This window comes from Trematomus bernacchii, unplaced genomic scaffold (assembly GCF_902827165.1).
Source record: "Trematomus bernacchii unplaced genomic scaffold, fTreBer1.1, whole genome shotgun sequence".
Lineage (NCBI taxonomy): Eukaryota > Metazoa > Chordata > Actinopteri > Perciformes > Nototheniidae > Trematomus > Trematomus bernacchii.
In genome coordinates, this window is record NW_022987568.1 from 707,179 (window position 1) to 725,547 (window position 18,369).

Genomic DNA, 18,369 nt, shown 5'->3' on the forward strand with positions numbered 1-18,369 from the left:
GGCCATGTTTCATGGTTGGCGAAAGGTTTCCTGCTGAAATGCAATCTGTGAACGCCTTATAAAGCATTTCTCGCACATCTGACCAAAAACATTTATAAAACTCTATGGTTAAACCATCCAGCCCTGGTGATTTGCCACCAGACATTTGCAGTAATGCACTATCTAATTCTTCAATTTTTAGTCCATCGTCCATATACTGTTTAAAAGAATAATCTATTGTCTTTTTGAATTCTGTAATTTTACTAAAAAAGTTATCACAATTTTCTTTAGAAAACTTTGAGTTATATAAATTGCTATAAAAAAGTCTAATTTCTTCATTTATCTGGTCTTGATTTTCAATAGTGACATCATTAATAATCAGTTTTTGGATTTTCTTTTTCACTTGTCTTTGCTTTTCAAGATTGAAGAAATAAGAAGTGTTTTTCTCTCCTTGCTCAATCCATCGGGCTCTCGAACGAATAAAAGCTCCCTTTGCTTTTTCCAAATACATGTTGTCTAATTGAGTTTGTAAATTGTTCAGTTGAATTTGCTCATCCAATGATAACTCAGCTTTAAGGCATAAATTATTAATTGCACTTGTCATCTCTTGTTGTTTTTGTTTCTTTAATCTAGAAGAGTATTTACAGGATTTTATCGCAATCTGTCTCACACTAAATTTAAACCATTCCCATTTACTGAGAGATGACATATCCAAAGCCAGAGTTTCTTTTATCAGTTGTTTGATCTCTCTACAAAAATCTGCATTCTCCAAAAGACTATTATTGAATTTCCATATAGGGTTAAGATTGGGACTGAAGTTGCATAGTAAAAAGGACAAAGAGATGACACAGTGATCCGTCAGAGGTGATGCTGAAATGTCACACTTTGAGACATTATTAGTTAAACTAGTAGAGATTAACCAATAATCGAGCCTAGAGCACTGACCATTGTTAGAAGAGTTAAACCAGGTATATTGTGATTTTGAGGGATTATTTATTCTCCAAACATCAGTTAAATTAAGTTTAGAGGCCATCCTCATTGCTCCTGTCTCACCTGCTCATTACAGGTTGGTAAAAGGTGCAAAAATCATATGAACTCCCCCATAATGTTTGCGTATATGGTGTGACGGCCCACTAAGAGTGTGGAGTGTTTGTAGCGCTGTTTACATGTTTAAAAGTGTATGAATGTGTGCGTATTAGCTTAGCTTTCCCCGTGCGGCGCCATCTTGGGGATAACGTGGTCTGACACGGAGATGGTGCGAGTGAGATAGTGTGTCTGATAGTGATGTGTCGGTCGCGAACGAGCCGATTCTTTTGAACGGCTCTTTGGTACGAACGAGGGGAACCGAGTCCTACTTGGTGAGAGCCGTTCTTGTTATCGTTCAATCGTTGGTCCGCACTCACTGCCTGCCAAAATCCACTCACCTTTTAAAAAGCTTGATTTTGTTCCCCAAACGTATTCTGTGAAGACCCGCCCCTACTCTGATTGGTAGGTTTCAGCACGAGGAGTGAGATGGGGTTGGTCTTAACGGAGAGAGAAGTCATAACAAGTGGTACAGGACAGGTAGACGACGTGTTTTTCGATGGAAAATGAGCCAAACGCGAAAACGCAGCAGCATTTGGATTCACTTCAACCAAAACCCAGGCAGTGATAAAGCGCACCATTTGTAAAGGCAAAATATCCTTTAAAGCAGGGTCAACAAATAATCTCCATCGCCACTTAAAAACACACTATCTAATATTAAGAGTTGCGTGAATTTCATTCAAGGCAAGGCAACTTTATTTACTTAACACATACAGAGGGTAAATTCAAAGTACATTCACTGACATGAATGACATGGATATGGCGCCACCTTGTGTCATGTTTACAATGCCGATTATTGACATTAGGTCTGGCAATACAGTCAATCAATATCCTGGTGATTATTTCGCAGATAAACCTAGTAACCCCGCCCCCTTTTAAAAAACGGCTCTTTTGAACGGCTCTTTTGAACGGCTCTTTGAAAGGAACGGAGCCATAAGATCCGGCTCCCTTCAAAGAGCCATAATTCCCATCACTAGTGTCTGAAGGCTCCCGCCCACTAAATATTTCCATACATGTGAAGTTATGAATAAATATGCACCTTATGAAAGGTATAGTTTAGATAGTGTTATACTGGATGTTTGTTACACAAGTATGCTGTAGTGTTTGTAGCATTATGATTCTCTAGTTTAAATGCATTTTAGTGATCTGCAATGAATGGCAGAAGGGTAATAGTCGAAATTACAGTTTCAAGGGATATTTAATACAGGTTTAATACTGTAAAACAAGATGTATGAAAGGTACAAACAATTAGTGAATGTAAAGTTCAGCTTAAATGTGTGTTTGTCACAGAAGGGGTTATTGACAGTGGATGTGTGTTGATGGAGCTGTCAGAAAAGTGAATGATTAAGTAAATACACTGAAATGCATAAGAGAATTAAGATGTTTAAATAAGGTTGTGTAATAAAACTACCAGCAGAAGCAATCTGGAGGGAAACCAAATAACCCGTGTCCTCATTGCTCCTGTCTCACCTGCTCATTACAGGTATCATAACAGTTACTGTGGTCCTCATATCGGGGACCCGTAACACATACAACACACCTGGCACAGTTTATTGTTATTATATTGCCACACTGTACCCTATTGTAATGTTGCCTGTCTTGACTGGAAAATAAAAGGGAAACAAAATCACTGTACAAAAGATCTTCTTTATTGTCAAAATGTTTACAATTTACACGCTGTTCAGATGCCTCATAAAGCTGGGTCGCCGGTAAGGCAGTCCATTCGTCCCTGTACTCATTACTTTCACAAAGGTTATGTAATATTCAACATGCTGCCACCTGGAATGTGATCTTGTCCATCTTGCAGTAGTTTCTTTTCATCAAGCACCGCCACCTGCCCTTCAGTCTGCCAAAAGCGTTCTCCACCACCACTCGTGATCGGCTTGTTTTGTGATTGTACGCAAGTTGCTCAGGCTGCATTAACTCAGTTACAAAGCTGTATAACATGAGCACAAACAGCACAACTTCAGTCGACTCCATCTCCATCATGTCTGAGGTCGGAAGGTAAACAACAGACGCCTAATGTACAGCGAGTGGGTGGGCGTCGCAGTATACGCGGGAAGTTTTTCTTCTTCTCTTGTTTTGCAGCGGATTGCAAACAACTTTAAGGTGCATACCGCCACCTACTGTACTCGCCGTGAAGTGGTTTGTGGCCTGCCAGTAAAGCCAAAACAGAAGAAGAATAAGTGACATCAGCGGCTCATTTGTGTAATCTTCCCTCAGGGAAAAGTACTCCGGTGTGAACGCGATCTGTACTAATGCCGCATTTCCACTACACGGTCGGCCTCGGCCACGCTCGGTACGGCTCGGTACGGCTTGGCCGCGTTGGGCCTTAACAGGGCCGACTCACTTCATGCTGCGCTTCCATTACAGTTTAGGAACTGGGGTAGTTACTATAGTAACGCAGTGTAGGCGGAGCCGTGGCGTCATCTTCAATGAGAACTCCAGAAAACAACACAGCCGTTAGCTGTTAGCACTCAGAGCTCACAGCTCCTTATATATGTTCAGAAACTCGACAAAAGTTAAACAAGTACACACCACAGACTGCCTGTGTCATGGTGAATACAGTCGCTGCTTTATTTATGTCTGTATAGGCCGTTGTTGTGAGTGTGGACGGTCGGGGCATATACTGCGTTAGCTTAGCCAATCTCCATCTAGAAAAACACGAATTTTAAAAGGTTTTTCGCCTGCCGTCTGTCTGCAGACTTGACAAAGCATTAATTCATGGTTTTTACTAACCGGTATCAGTATGTTGTTACTTCGGCATCATTTTGAAACGTGTATTACAATTAAATCACGGTCAAATATGTTTATCTTGTTGTAGTTGGAGCCCTCTTGCCAGCGCTCCTCTCTCTAGTTTAGCATACTCAGCCCGACTCAGCCCTGTTTGTTGGCCCCGATAGAACCACAATTTTGTCGGGCCAGAAAAGAGGTGAAAAAGTGGCCCCGGGCCGTGCCGGGCCGTAACTAGGCCTAGTGGAAGCGCAACCAAAAACGGGTACGGCACGACACGGCACGCTTAAAGCGAGCTCCGCGCTGTAGTGGAACTGCGCCATTAGTGCCCTGGGGTTAAAAGCGCCGGGGCTCTTAGTGCCGGAACTAAGTACAGGAAAGTACTTTGTGTGAACGCGGCTATTGACTATTCATTATACATTTCAAAAGACGCACCCTAGACCTGAATCTGTTTGGCAGGAAGAGCAAATGGAAAATAATTTGATTATCTAACAATATAAATGTATGTTAGCACAGATCTAGAGCAGAGAGATCCTTTGATGAACCATCAAAGTGAATTGTATTGGTTTCTTGGAGTGTTTACCACATCAAAGACATCTATGCAATAAGAACTTAGTGTGGGAACAAAAGAATAACTAACAAGGACCCAGAGAAGCCATCATCTAGATCTCTCCATTTCTCATCAAGGAATACAAAACAACACCTTTTTTAGTTTGTTTTAATCCCAATTGTGTTTTTGATGAGCAGAATACATTCTGAATGTAAATCTTCTTGGCTCGAGATATTTCACTGAAACCTTGAAGCAGCAGGTTAAAGATCTGCATCTCACCATGCTTTGCTGTGGCTCTTGATACAAGTCCTTTAAAGTACATACACATACATTTAGATACTTTTCTACTTGCTTTCATTTAGTTTTGTGGTTTCAGCAATATTTCTGGTCATGTGGTTTCAAAGGATTCAGTTTAAGATAATGTTTTGTTTGAATCTGGCCTACGTTTAAGGTCATTAAGCCCCATGGAGAAGGAGAGTCACTTGTCAGAAGTGTTTTCTTGACATGTGATCCTGATACCAACAGCAGCCTAATCACCATTGCTCACACCTTCAAAAGAAACACTTCTGAAACAATAATGTAAATGTAGCAGGTTGGAAATGCTATTTGTTAACTTTTACTTAAACAGACACCCCCCCTATGTTGTGTTAATAATATAATCTTTCCAACACACTTAGAACTCCCAACATTTAGACAATATACTGTAAGGTCAGTAGGTGGCGCTCTGGCGCTGCTGTGGATCCATTAGGGAGACTATAGCCACAGCTCAGCTCATGCGCATGTCAGAAAGAAACAAGCTGTGACCTGAGCAAGACGTTCACTTTGGTCCTCTCTCTACCAATCCACAGACACCGGTTATATGTTGGCTACACAGTGCTCCCTAGCCTGTGTAACCCTTGCTGCTGGTCCAGATTACCCCTAGGTCTGGTGCCGCTAACGCAAACTGAGAAACTAACATGAAGGCGTGCCAGATCAGCCACTTCGTGAACAGGGTTTCATTGCAACATCATTTGTGTGTGATGCCTGCTATTGTTCTTTCTCTCTCTGATTCTACTTTGATATTTAACGTTTACTGTTGTTATTGTAAAGAACATTCAACACTGGAGTAAGTTGAGTAAGGATGTCACATGTCATGCTTCAAAGAGATATTAGTATGTTTATAGGGTGGCTTTGCTGCTTCAGAAAACAGAAAGAAACTAACATAGCTAATAGGAATGGTTATAAACTCTAGACCAATCAGTAAGTAGCACGTTAGTGACATTAAAAAGCATGCTTGCACTACTACTCATTATACATTTCAAAAGCACTGAACCTGTTTGGCAGGAAGAGCAAATGGAAAATCATTTGTTTATCTAACAATATAAATGTATGTGATTAAAAACCTCGAGCAGATAGATCCTTTAACAAGAACATGAGCAATACAAGTGAATTGTATTGGTTTCTTGGAGTGTAAACCACATCAGATACATGTATGCAATAAGAACTGTTTGTGGAACAAAAGAGTAAATAACAAGGAATCATCTAGATCTCTCTATATTTCATATCTAAATGAAAAAACACCAACAAACATTCATTTGCAGTGAGTTTTGTGCTTTAAAATAAGAACAGATCAGAATCATTCTTTGAGAAGCCTAGTCTACATCCAAATCACGCTGCACACTCTAAAAAGTCATTCAGGTCATTACCACCACTTAATTAAATGCATGGTTGCAAGATACACATTTGAATTAATTGATTTAGATAAACATTTTAAGTTGCAAACATTAATTTATAAGTTGTGTTGACGTAATAATGTTGGTAATTACATCAACTTCATATTGTGTGTAATTTAAACTCGGATTTCTGCGTTAATTGACTTCAAACTAAATTCACGTTGTAGTAAGTAATGCAATTGGCTTGATAACTTAATCTTTCTACACCTTGAGTTAAGGATTTCAAGTCCACTCCCACTTAACATGCCTGGACAAGTTCCCACAGTTAAGACACATAGAAATACTATACAAAGGACATTTTAAGGTGAGTGTCATCTTTTGTCATTCCAATACAGTAGATAGCCTTGTAGTTGCACTATAGGCAAATTGCTGTTTGACCAAAATTAGCAGCCTTTGAACTGTGAATAGTTCTGTGAGAGGGTACAAAGTAGTAGAGGCTACTGTGAGTGTAAAAATACTTTGGTTACTATTGTGATATCACTTTTTATTAAAAATAATTCTTAGTGAAGCAGATCAAGGACATGCTTCTTGAGGTAGGATCGTTATTTAGAGTTGTCATTGAAATGCAAGTTGTTGGCAGTCACCCATTCAGAATATATTCATTTAGGTCATTTCTCTTTTTTTCCTTTTTCAAAAATAGCACAATACAATTGAAGTAGGCAGAGAACTATAGCCATCCGCTGCCTTGTCGTGTACCTTGGAGAAAAGGAAGAGGACCTTTTCAAGGAGTTTAGTGACGTAACTAAAAATCTTGAAATAAAATAAAATCCATGGGCACAGTGACTAAAGCACTGCTCTCTGTCGGTTACATTTTGAAGCATATTGCACTTTTGGCCACACCCCAATCAATAATATCTTAGCAACGTTCAGCATGGATAGGTGTTGACAGCAATGGCATGGGAAAAGGATTGTGTAAAATTTGAAAAGTGGCTTCTGCTCTTCACTTAACCAGTTCAAATATTGTATGGATATAAAAGATGACAAGGTACACTTAAACTTGCACGGTTGTGATTGACAAAATCTGTCCACATGCATTTGAACACTAGGCAAAGTACTCAAAAGCACCTCTGTGTGTCTTCAGGACCACATTGCCATGATGACACACACGCAGACTCACAAGGTGAAAACAATAGCAGTGTGGCTTTAGCAGCTGGTAATAATGGCTCTGAATTAGAGTGACAGTTTAAAAAGTATGCAACTACCTAATTCATTATCTCTTATGCGCTAAGCTATCATTTAATTTGCTTCAAATGACACAAAAGAGTTCAAAGGTATTTTATTTTGAAACTCTACATCAGATTGTCCTGATTCTCCTTGAGTGACTAGATGGGGTGTCCTGCTATCACCCTGAGGTGATATTAGTATCTGATACTGGACAGTTTTTGTTTTATTCTCATCTAAAAACAGAGGGATGATAGCTCATATATGAGATTTCAAAGATCTTTTATTTTGAAACTCTAAGTTTTACATTCAGTCAGTTATAATGTGGTAGTTACACGTAGTTTGTCTTACATTATTATTGATCACATTAGGCCTATATAGTACATATTGTAGTGATCACTTATTAATACACTGGGTTACATAATTCAATCAAGGAACTACAGGTTGGGGGTATTGTTTCCGCACGGACACATATGTTGACGGTACCTACTGTGTACTTACTGCGTGCCCTCCCTTTCGCTTTCTCTTCTCTTCCCGGGCTGCGACCCGACAGCATGTCCATTTCTGTTGCTCAATAAAGCCAGATTTGCACCTTCGATGCACCGCCTCCGACTCCCTTCTCTCTGCACTACATTGATGACCCCGACATAAGTCTCGCGAAGGATCCGAGACTGAACCGAACACGGCAAAAAACAGACACTGTTTTTCTCGAAATGCCGGAGATTCTTGGAGACGTCCGTGGCTGCCACGTGCACACGGACTGAGGCTCGGTGCGCCCCACGGAATGGCTGAGGACGTCGCTCGCCATTCCTGCGACCTGCTAGGTATGGAGGAACCCGACTTCTACCTCGTGGAGCTGTTTCTTCGGGACATGCGGCTGCATGTCCAGGCTGCGCTAGCTAACACGGCTAGTGTTGAGCCCCGCGCTTTGGCCGAAGAAGCTAGCCGGTTCTTCCTGGCCGCCCGGCGATTTACCCCTGAGGTGCTGGCCACTATACGCTGCGGCACCTTCCCTGGTGGGGGCACGCCGCCTAGCAGAGGCTCCGGGGCCACCGCCGCCGCCGCCGACAGCGACTAACGGCCGTCGAGAACGGCTAGCCACGACTGCTAACGGCTAGCAGCTACCAACGGCTAACGACAGCTAGCCACGACAGCTAGCCACGACAGCTAGCGGCTATCGACGTCCGACTGTTTTTTTTGTGGTGCCGGAGAGGAGGTTCGATCAAGTCTGGTCGGCCTCGTGTGAATCCTCTCGCTATTTCGCCCACCTGTTTTTGATCGTGGACAGGACGACCCTTTTGAGGTTTTTTCTGGTGCCTGAGAGGAGGTTCGACCATGTCTGGTCGGCCTCGTGTGGACCCTCTCGCTTTTTCACCACCTCGCCGTGGCTTCGGGCGTCGCCCATGCCTTCTTCGGCCCGTGGGTGGCGCGCTTCTGGACCCCGTCTCGCCTCGACTCTACGGTTTCGGACGTCGCCCATGCCTTCATCGGCCTGTGGGTGGCGCGCTTCGGGACCCTGTCTGGCCTCTTCCCTCGCCTCGGCGGTTTCGGGAGTCGCCCATGCCTTCATCGGCCCGTGGGTGGCGCGCTTCTGGACCCTGCCTGGCCTCACCTCTAACCGCGGCTCACGGTTCGCCTCGACGGCGGCTTCGGCCGGCGCCCCGTCTGGCCTCTCCCCTGTCCACGGCTCCTTTCTCCCGGGGACACGGCTCCTTCCTCCCGAGGACTTCGTACCCGCCGCCGCTGTGCCTTCGCCTGCGGCCGGGCAGCGCTCCTCCCTGCTGGGGAACACCGGGATATTCACGCCTGTCCCCACGTCGCAACACAGCGACCCTGCTTTCTGCGGCCCCCTGACGACGGCCCGTGCCCGCCCTCCTCGGCCCCTGTGGTGCTTCCTCCCGGACGCGAGGAATGTGTCCATGGTTGAATTCTGGGGGGGCTTGTGTAGTGATCACTTATTAATACACTGGGTTAATTCAATCAAGGAACAGAGGACTTCTCAGACGCTCAGTGTTTCTCAACAGCGCTGTGGTGTTGAGTAATGCAATAAAAAGCACCTTGAAAACAGCGAGTCAGCTGTTCTGTTACAGCTTGTTGTAGAACAAGTTTATTGCAGTTATTAGGACAAAGTTAACTTCAATAAAATCAGAAGGGTTTGGATTCTTAACTCAAGTACACATTTTAAAACTACACTTTAAGTAAAAGTCCTGCATTGGAAATGTTAGTTAAGTAAAAGTAAGTATAATGAGCAAAACGTACTAAAAGTCTGCAGAATTCTTTTAAATAATAACATAAAAACACCCAAAAAACTACAAAATTACAAAAATGAAATACATTTTGTTGCATTTAAGTAAAAACTACAGTATTTACTTGCATTGGAGTAGAAGTAAAGGGGCTTGTTGCTCAATTTTAGAATAGAATAAAACAAAAAGGTAAAATAAAATATGATAAAATATTCATAAAAACATAAGAAGTCAAAGTTAAATGTGGAATAGAAAGGTTTTAAAAAAAGTCACCTAATAGAAAAATATTTATATTAATATTTAAAGTTAAAATGTGCAAAAGAAAATATGAATAAAATGAAATTAATTATAATAAGAAATATGTATATGACATTTTCTGTATATAAACTTGATGTCAAAACTGCTGAGTCATTGTCACCAGTCTAAAGAGAGAATGCTTAGTCACCGTCACGTGATCTCCAAAGCTCACTGATTGGAGGAGATGCTTAGTGACGCCACGACCCCGTCTGGTATAAATACAAGGAGCGACTCAACTGCCATTTCACACCCGGGAAGAAACAAAGAAACAGTTCTTGCTTCAACAGTGTTTGAACGGAACTTTTCCAAATCCATTCCGGACACACAGGAAAAAACTTCTGCTTCAATTTGCACTACCGAAGAGTCTTCGTAAGCTATATTTGTGTACCATTTTGTTAAGAAAAACAGCGAAGAAACGCCAGTTGATATGGATTCCCAGGTGAGACAGAAATACCACCGCGACTGCGAGGCGGCCGTTAACCGAATGCTGAACATGGAGCTTTTCGCCTCCTACTCTTACACCTCCATGGTAAGAAACACTCTTTTTATCATCATTAAATACACGGAGCTCTTCGCCTCCTACACCTACACCTCCATTTTAAGAACAAAACTCAATGTTCACAATTTTCAGAACACTGCGTATCCCTCCGCACCGACATCAGTTTATTTGCGCGGCACTATTTTCTACAGTTTGTTGATAGTTTGTACTTACACTGACAGACTTCCAATGTGTTTATTTGTACTTTAACTGAGTTATGTTGATCCTTTATCTTATTATGATCCTGCATTTACTTTTACTTCGCACCATTTCAGAGGCAAATATTCTGCTTTTTCCTCCATTTTAAACTTATTTTATAGTTAATTTTACATATAAAAACACATGGTGCAAACCTTTTTCTTATAAATTATGTCTAGAACCATTCTGCATACAAACTACTCTTATTGATACTTGAAGTACATTTTAGTGATAATACTTGTGTACTTCTGCCCAAAAAAATGCTGTGTCATGCTTGCGCTGGTTGTTATCCCCACCCTGAAATCATGACTCATGTTTCTGTCTGCCCTCTGCTCATAACGACCGTTTATCTCGACCTGTTCTGTGTGTAATGACCGGTCTGTTTTCTAATCACTGTCTGCAGGCCTTTTATTTCTCCCGTGACGATGTGGCCCTGCCCGGCTTCGCTCACTTCTTCAAGGAGAACAGCGAGGAGGAGCGAGAGCACGCCGACAAGCTGCTCACCTTCCAGAACAGTCGAGGAGGACGCATCTTCCTGCAGGACATCAAGGTAAACATCTGTCAGAACGTCATGTCTGCAGGACGTCTACGATAATACTTTAATGGTCAGATCAAGTCTGAAATGCTCCTTGCATCACAGCTGCTCCATGTGTAACATCAACAGACGGATATCAAGACACAACACATGAAAAACAAACGACAAACATTTAACATAACAGCACAATCAGTGAGAGCTGCTCAAAGAGCCTTCAGCCTTTTAGTCAAGGTGAGCGTCTGTTACGGCCCCTACACACGGCGGCGTGCGTTGACGCTTCAACGCTTCTGCCCATTCACTTTGAATGGGGTGACGTCACGATTCGCCGAACTGCATTCTGGGAGCAAAGCGTAGCTTTTCTCGTGGTGCTCGCTGCAAAGTAGAGCAATGTTTTTTTTTTTTTTAACTTTACACAGACCCCCCCCCTTCCAATTATCAACTCCTGTCTTGTTTCCGCAAACTCTTGTGTCCTGCAGCAGCTAAACGTTTTGCAAGCCCCCGTTCGTTTAGTACCTAAAATAATAGACATCGCTTTTTCCAGCTGACAAACCCGACTTTCTGGTCACTTCTTCAATTTTCCAGCCCTTGGGGAGAGACACGGGAGATTCATGTGATTGGTTGTTGGTCGCGTTGCTCGCGTAAACTCCCCAAGCTCAAGACACGCCCACCGCCAAGCGGCAACGCACGCCGCCGTGTGTAGGCTGCGTTAGGACAAAATGTCTGCCAGACGCACCCTGAGATAAGTCTACCAGATAAACTGCTGAGTCACTCAATCCACCCACCTCCTGTTTATGCAACGCTCTGTAAACAAACAAACTACTAAGAAGCAGAGAGGCTGTTGAACTCAGTACACCATGAACAACTTAAACTGCAGTATTAAGAGTTTAAATACTGTTTTTGGTCATTTTGTACCCTAAATCTAAACATCTTCGTGCCGTTAAAGCCACAGATTTCATTGGCTCTCACCTCAGGTGACTTGGCAGTGACGTGAGGAAGCTTATTTATGGCGCGTTTCCACTACACAGCCTCGCTCGGCCCCGCTCGGTATGGCTAGGCCTCGTTAGGACTGGCTCACTTTATGGCGCATTTCCATTACAGTTTAGGAACTGGGGCAGTATCTATAGAAACGCAGTGTAGGCGGAGCTGTGACGTCATCTTCAATGAGAACTCCAGAAACACAACACAGCCGTTAGCTGTTAGCACTCAGAGCTCACAGCTCCTCATATCTGTTCAGAAACTAGACAAAAGTTAAACAAGTACAAACCACAGACTGCCTGTGTCATGGTGAATACAGTCGCTGCTTTATTTATTTATGTCTGTATAGGCCGTTGTTGTGAGTGTGGACGGTCGGAGCATATACTGCGTTAGCTTAGCCAATCTCCATTTAGAAAACACGCATTTTAAAAGGTTTTTCGCCTGCCGTCTGTCTGCAGACTTGCCAAAGCATTAATTCATGGTTTTTACTAACCGGTATCAGTATGTTGTTACTTCGGCATCATTTTGAAACGTGTATTACAATTAAATCACGGTCAAATATGTCCATCTTGTTGTAGTTGTAGCCCCCTTGCCAGCGATTCTCTCTCTAGTTTAGCATACTCAGCCCGACTCAGCCTCGTTGTCTCTGGCCCTAGACCCACGACGTCACAGCCCTCTTAAACCGTGCTCCGCGCTGTAGTGGAAACGCGCCATTAGACTTGGGGTGGGGTTCATTTATCCAATTATATGTACCATAATGCAACAGGGCGTTGACTTTAACGGATGCATTGAAGGCTTAGTTTGGAAAAATACAGAATATTTCCATTTGCACCTCATCCTGTTTTCAAGCTTTATTGTACAGGACTAATCTTAATATGTATATTGATATGTCCTATACTAGATTAAATGTTTTTATCCCAAATGGGGTTTTATTCTTGTTGCAGCAGCTTGTGAATAAGGCTTTGGGCTTGAGTACAACATATAAAAAAAGTACATAAACATATATTTTTAAATGTCTTTTTATGTAAACATGAGAAACTAGTGTGCTTAAATTAAGAAAACAGTGATGTAGACTGCAAGTACATACGGGTTATTATAAAGGGACAGACTTAGTGGTTGCTTTCCTAAATCTGTCTTAAAATAAACATGTTTTTCACTTATTTAAAACTAAGACTGAGGGTCTTTTGTGCAAACAGTGACTCTTTATGTAGCCTCCCCCTCTAACTGGTGTTCCCTCGTTACAGAAGCCAGAGCGAGACGAGTGGGGCTCAGGTCTGGAGGCCATGCAGGCCGCCCTGCAGCTGGAGAAGAACGTGAACCAGGCTCTGCTGGATCTGCACAAACTGGCCTCAGACCACACCGACCCTCATGTGAGTAACACCTGCTGAACATAGAGGAACTACACACTGATGATCTCTGGGATTCAACATCTCTGAAGCTTTAGTTGTTAACGTCTTCTCTCTCTTCTCCTCCTCAGATGTGTGACTTCCTGGAGACTCACTACCTGAACGAGCAGGTCGAGTCCATCAAGAAGCTCGGAGACTTCATCGCTAATCTGAGCAGAATGGACTCCCACACAAACAAGATGGCCGAGTACCTGTTCGACAAGCACACCATGGGGGGGAAGAACTGAACTCACCTGAGAGATCACAGCTGATCCTCAGAGTTCACCTGATCTGATCATATGTAGATGATCATGTTTGACTACATTACCCATAATCCTCCTCTCCTGTGACACTTTTAACATGGAAGTTTCTGATAACTGAATAAACGTTTTGAGCTGGATTCTGTCTTCTGTCATGTGACTTTTTCTGATGATTTAAATCTGTAGGTAACTTTAAACCTTGTTAGCTTTTAGGTTTGAATGGTTCATAAGAATATCGAGCATCAAAGTGACCACAATGAAGCATAACGTGACCAGAAAGAGACACAGAATGAACACTAAGGGACTAAGTTACTACAGAGAGACGTAGAAACACCACCTGCTGATAAAGGACAACACAAAGAGGCTACTTTCAAACAGAGCTTTTCAAAGTGTCTATTACCTGGCACTCACCTGAAATAAGGTCTATTTCATTACTAAACAGAGCGTCACCATCTTATGTAACTCTGAGAAACATGAACCAGGTTACTGTACATGGTGCACATTTCTAATCTCAGCTGATAGAGATCTGTTGTCCATAGTTTACTGATCAGGGCGTCTCCATCTGATGAACCAGGGAGACATTAACGGCCACATTGGGACAAACCAAAGGGATTTAAGAAAACACAAAGAGGCTAAATATCTAGTTTCAAAGATAAAAACTCCAAATAGCCAAAAAGAGACATCACATGTGTACAAAGTTTCCCAAAGTGACAGAAACTGAAGTCCTTTAGAGCTGGATGGTGTTGCCTGCTCCATGACTTCATGTTGACTTGAAGCTGCAGGTCATAGGTTTCATACACAATCACACCAGAGAGCTGCTGGGTGCACACTGCATTAGTTTCATTAGTGGAATGCTGTGCAGCCATACTTTCAGCTACAGACCATTCAGATATCACAAGATTCAGCCTTTTCAGCACATGATGGGAAACCTTCTACTTTTACAAAATATGTTATACTTTTAAAAAAATATTCAGCTTTTTAAACTTTAAACATGTAACTCAATGGGACTTTAAAATGATCACAAGACCTTCAGCTATTAAACTTGTTTTACAGATTTTTGATATCTTTTACACTTTTTGAGATATTTAACTTAGTTTGGAGCTTGGTAAAGAGGCCTTATTTACAGTGGAGGAAACAAGTATTTAACCCCCTTCAGATTTTGTAAGTTTACCCACTTATTTTACAACTAAAAGCTCTTTTCAGATGAAGAGCAGGTTGTAACCGAGGCTCTGTGTCGGTCAGAGTCTGAGCGCTGCTCCTCCTCCTGGATGACTCAGAGTTTGATAAGCCCTCCCTCTCCTTCCTGCTCTCAGACACAGCCAGCTCCACTCTGTACTTCCTGGCTCCTCCCCTTCAGATCCACACTGAGGAGGAGGGGTGTAACCAACATGTAAAGCACAAGAGCTGATAGGCCACATTCACTGCGCACACACGTGCTGTTCAGATAACCTGTCACACTAGTTTCAGCTCTCAGGAAGTGAAACTCAGACACTCCCTGCTACTGAGAGGGGAAATGGCGCAGAAAGGAGTTCAGCTGGACCGGGAAATGTTATCTTGTCCCATCTGTCTGGATCTACTGAAGGATCCGGTGACCACTTCCTGTGGACACAGCTACTGCATGAAGTGTATTAAAGGCTTCTGGGACGGAGAGGATGAGAAGAAGCTCCACAGCTGCCCTCAGTGTAGGCAGCGCTTCACACCGAGGCCTGTCCTGCTGAAGAACACCATGTTAGCAGCTTTAGTGGAGGAGCTGAAGAAGACTGGACCCCCACCTGCTCCTGCTGATCTCTGCTATGCTGGAGCTGAAGATGTGGCCTGTGATGTCTGCACTGGGAGGAAACTGAGAGCCTGTAAGTCCTGCCTCGTGTGTCTGGCCTCTTATTGTGACAAACACCTCCAGCGTCATTATGACGTAGCTCCATTAAAGAAACACAAGCTGGTGGAGCCCTCCAAGAAGCTCCAGGAGAACATCTGCTCTCGTCACGACGAGGTGATGAAGCTGTTCTGCCGCACTGATCAGCAGTGTATCTGTTCTCTCTGCTCTGTGGACGAACACAAAGGCCACGACACGGTGTCAGCTGCAGCAGAGAGGACTGAGAGGCAGAGAGAGCTGGAGGGGAGTCGACTAAACATCCTGCAGAGAATCCAGGACCGAGAGAAGGAGGTGAAGCTGCTTCAGCAGGAGGTGGAGGCCGTCAATGGCTCTGCTGATAAAGCAGTGGAGGACAGTGAGAAGATGTTCACTGAGCTGATCCGTCTCATGGAGAAAAGAAGCTCTGATGTGAAGCAGCAGGTCAGATCCCAGCAGAAGAGGGAAGTGAGTCGAGTCAAAGAGCTTCAGGAGAAGCTGGAGCAGGAGATCTCTGAGCTGAAGAGGAGAGACGCTGAGCTGAAGCTGCTGTCTCACACAGAGGATCACAACCAGTTTCTGCACAGCTACCCCTCACTGCCAGCCCTCAGTGAACCTACACACTCATCCAGCATCAACATCCGTCCTCTGAGCTACTTTGAGGACGTGACGGAGGCCCTGTCAGCAGTCAGAGACAAACTACAGGACGTCCTGAGAGAGGAATGGACAAACGTCTCACCCACTGAAGTGGATGTTTTACTGTCAGCAGCAGAGCCCACCACCAGAGCTGGGTTCTTACAATATTCACAGGAAGTCACTCTGGATCCAAACACAGCATACACATATCTGGTATTATCTGAGGGGAGCAGAAAAGCAACAGTCATGGAACAACAACAGTCTTATTCTAGTCACCCGGACAGATTCACTGAGTATGTTCAGGTCCTGAGTAGAGAGAGTCTGACTGGACGCTGTTACTGGGAGGTGGAGTGGAGAGGGGGAGCAGTTCGTGTAGCAGTCGCATACAAGAATATCATCAGAGCAGCGGGGCAAAGTGGATTGGGAAACAATGACAAATCTTGGGCGTTATATTGTAACCAAAACAGTTTTGCATTTTGTCACAACAGAATCAGCACTCCCGTCTCAGGTCCTCTGTCCTCCAGAGTAGGAGTGTACCTGGATCACAGAGCAGGTGTTCTGTCCTTCTACAGCGTCTCTGAAACCATGACTCTCCTCCACAGAGTGCAGACCACATTCACTCAGCCACTACATGCTGGACTTCAGCTTGATTGTGATGATGGAGACACTGCTGAGTTTTGTAAACTCAAATAGCCTGAAGTCATTGGAGGAACTCTTCTACTTCTTAAACTCATCGTGTGTCCATCAGAGCTGATTGTTCATGTCTTCACTGTGCAGAGATCAGCTGTCAATCAAACATGATGGGTGGGGCTTGAACATCTTCTCATGAGTTGTTCTGTAGGTGTTGGACTTTCTTCCGGCTCCTTCCTGGGTCTGTTTAGCCATGGAGGCTGTCACTGCTCAGGAGGATTTCTGTTAACCTCAACTGAGATTTCTCTGCATGAAAATGTAAACTTTGCTCTAAATATTTGTTGAATAGGTCTTTTAGTTTTGAGGCCATTGTTGTGAGTGTGGGGCATATACTGCGTTAGCTTAGCCAATCTCCATCTAGAAAAACACGAATTTTAAAAGGTTTTTCGCCTGCCGTCTGTCTGCAGACTTGACAAAGCATTAATTCATGGTTTTTAGTAACCGGTATCAGTATGTTGTTACTTCGGCATCATTTTTGAAACGTGTATTACAATTAAATCACGGTCAAATATGTCCATCTTGTTGTAGTTCTAGCCCTCTTGCCAGCGCTCCTCTCTCTAGTTTAGCATACTCAGCCCGACTCAGCCCTGTTTGTTGGCCCCGATAGAACCACAATTTTCTAGGGCCAGAAAAGAGGTGAAAAAGTGGCCCCGCGCCGTGCCGCGCCGGTAATTGGCCTAGTGGAAGCACAACCAAAAAAGGGGACGACACGACACGGCACGCTTAAAGCGAGCTCCGCGCTGCAGTGGAACTGCGCCATTAAACAGTTGTTCCCAACCTTTTTCAGTCAGGCCCCCCTTGGGTGATTGGAAATATTTTCGAGTCCCCCCTAACCCCGTTCCCACTTAGATTGTTAGAATTCATTGTATATAGTTGTACGAACATTACATTTTCTCTGCTAATAACGAGACAAAAATATATATCATTATATATTTTTGTGCTTGTATTGGCAGATGATCGTGTGCCACTGTGAAATAATGAGGCCTAATTGAAACAATTAGAAATACTGCTTATCGATCCGGTTCTTTAACAGTATTTTGATTTTTGTTATTTTTTCAAGGGAAGAATGAAATAAATTACCACTGCTCTAAAACATCATGAGGATGTTGTTCAGTCTGAATGCTGGCCAGGAAAGCCATCATGGTGAAATGGGTCGGAGAGGGAAGAACTACTGTAAGAGACAGGGTCAGAGAGGCAGGAAGGGAGTGGAGCCTGATGGGGACACTGGGAACAGAAGGTGAGGGGGTAAGAGCTACCAGGAAGGCCATTCTTAAGTATTTGAGTGAAACAGGATTGATTGGAAGAATTTAAAACAACGTAAATACAGTGGTATAATTCCACCAATGGTGATAGGATGATATGGTGATACACAGTCTTGTACAGTAGGTGGCGGTATGCACCTTAAAGTTGTTTGCAATCCGCCAAAAACCGAGAGAAGAAGAAGAAGAAGAAGAAGAAGAAGAAGAAGAAGAAGAACCAGAACCAGAACCAGAACCAGAACCTGGATCCATGTGGCGTCTCGTCGCTACGGTTCTCTCTCTCTGT

General features: G+C 43.4%; 2 protein-coding genes across 2 annotated transcripts; both read left to right on the plus strand.

Moving 5' to 3' along the window:
- The first annotated feature begins 9,980 nt into the window (after positions 1-9,980).
- Positions 9,981-13,789, plus strand: LOC117479092 (ferritin, middle subunit). Its single transcript, XM_034126106.1, has 4 exons — positions 9,981-10,287; positions 10,898-11,044; positions 13,249-13,374; positions 13,482-13,789. Exons 1-4 carry the CDS (start codon positions 10,186-10,188, stop codon positions 13,635-13,637), a joined length of 531 nt encoding a protein of 176 aa, XP_033981997.1. The 5' UTR covers positions 9,981-10,185; the 3' UTR covers positions 13,638-13,789.
- A 1,247-nt stretch (positions 13,790-15,036) lies between these two features.
- LOC117479086 (tripartite motif-containing protein 16-like) lies at positions 15,037-17,163 on the plus strand. Its single transcript, XM_034126100.1, has one exon. The coding sequence runs from the start codon at positions 15,163-15,165 to the stop codon at positions 16,825-16,827; it is 1,665 nt and encodes a 554-aa protein (XP_033981991.1). The 5' UTR covers positions 15,037-15,162; the 3' UTR covers positions 16,828-17,163.
- The last annotated feature ends 1,206 nt before the right edge of the window (positions 17,164-18,369 follow it).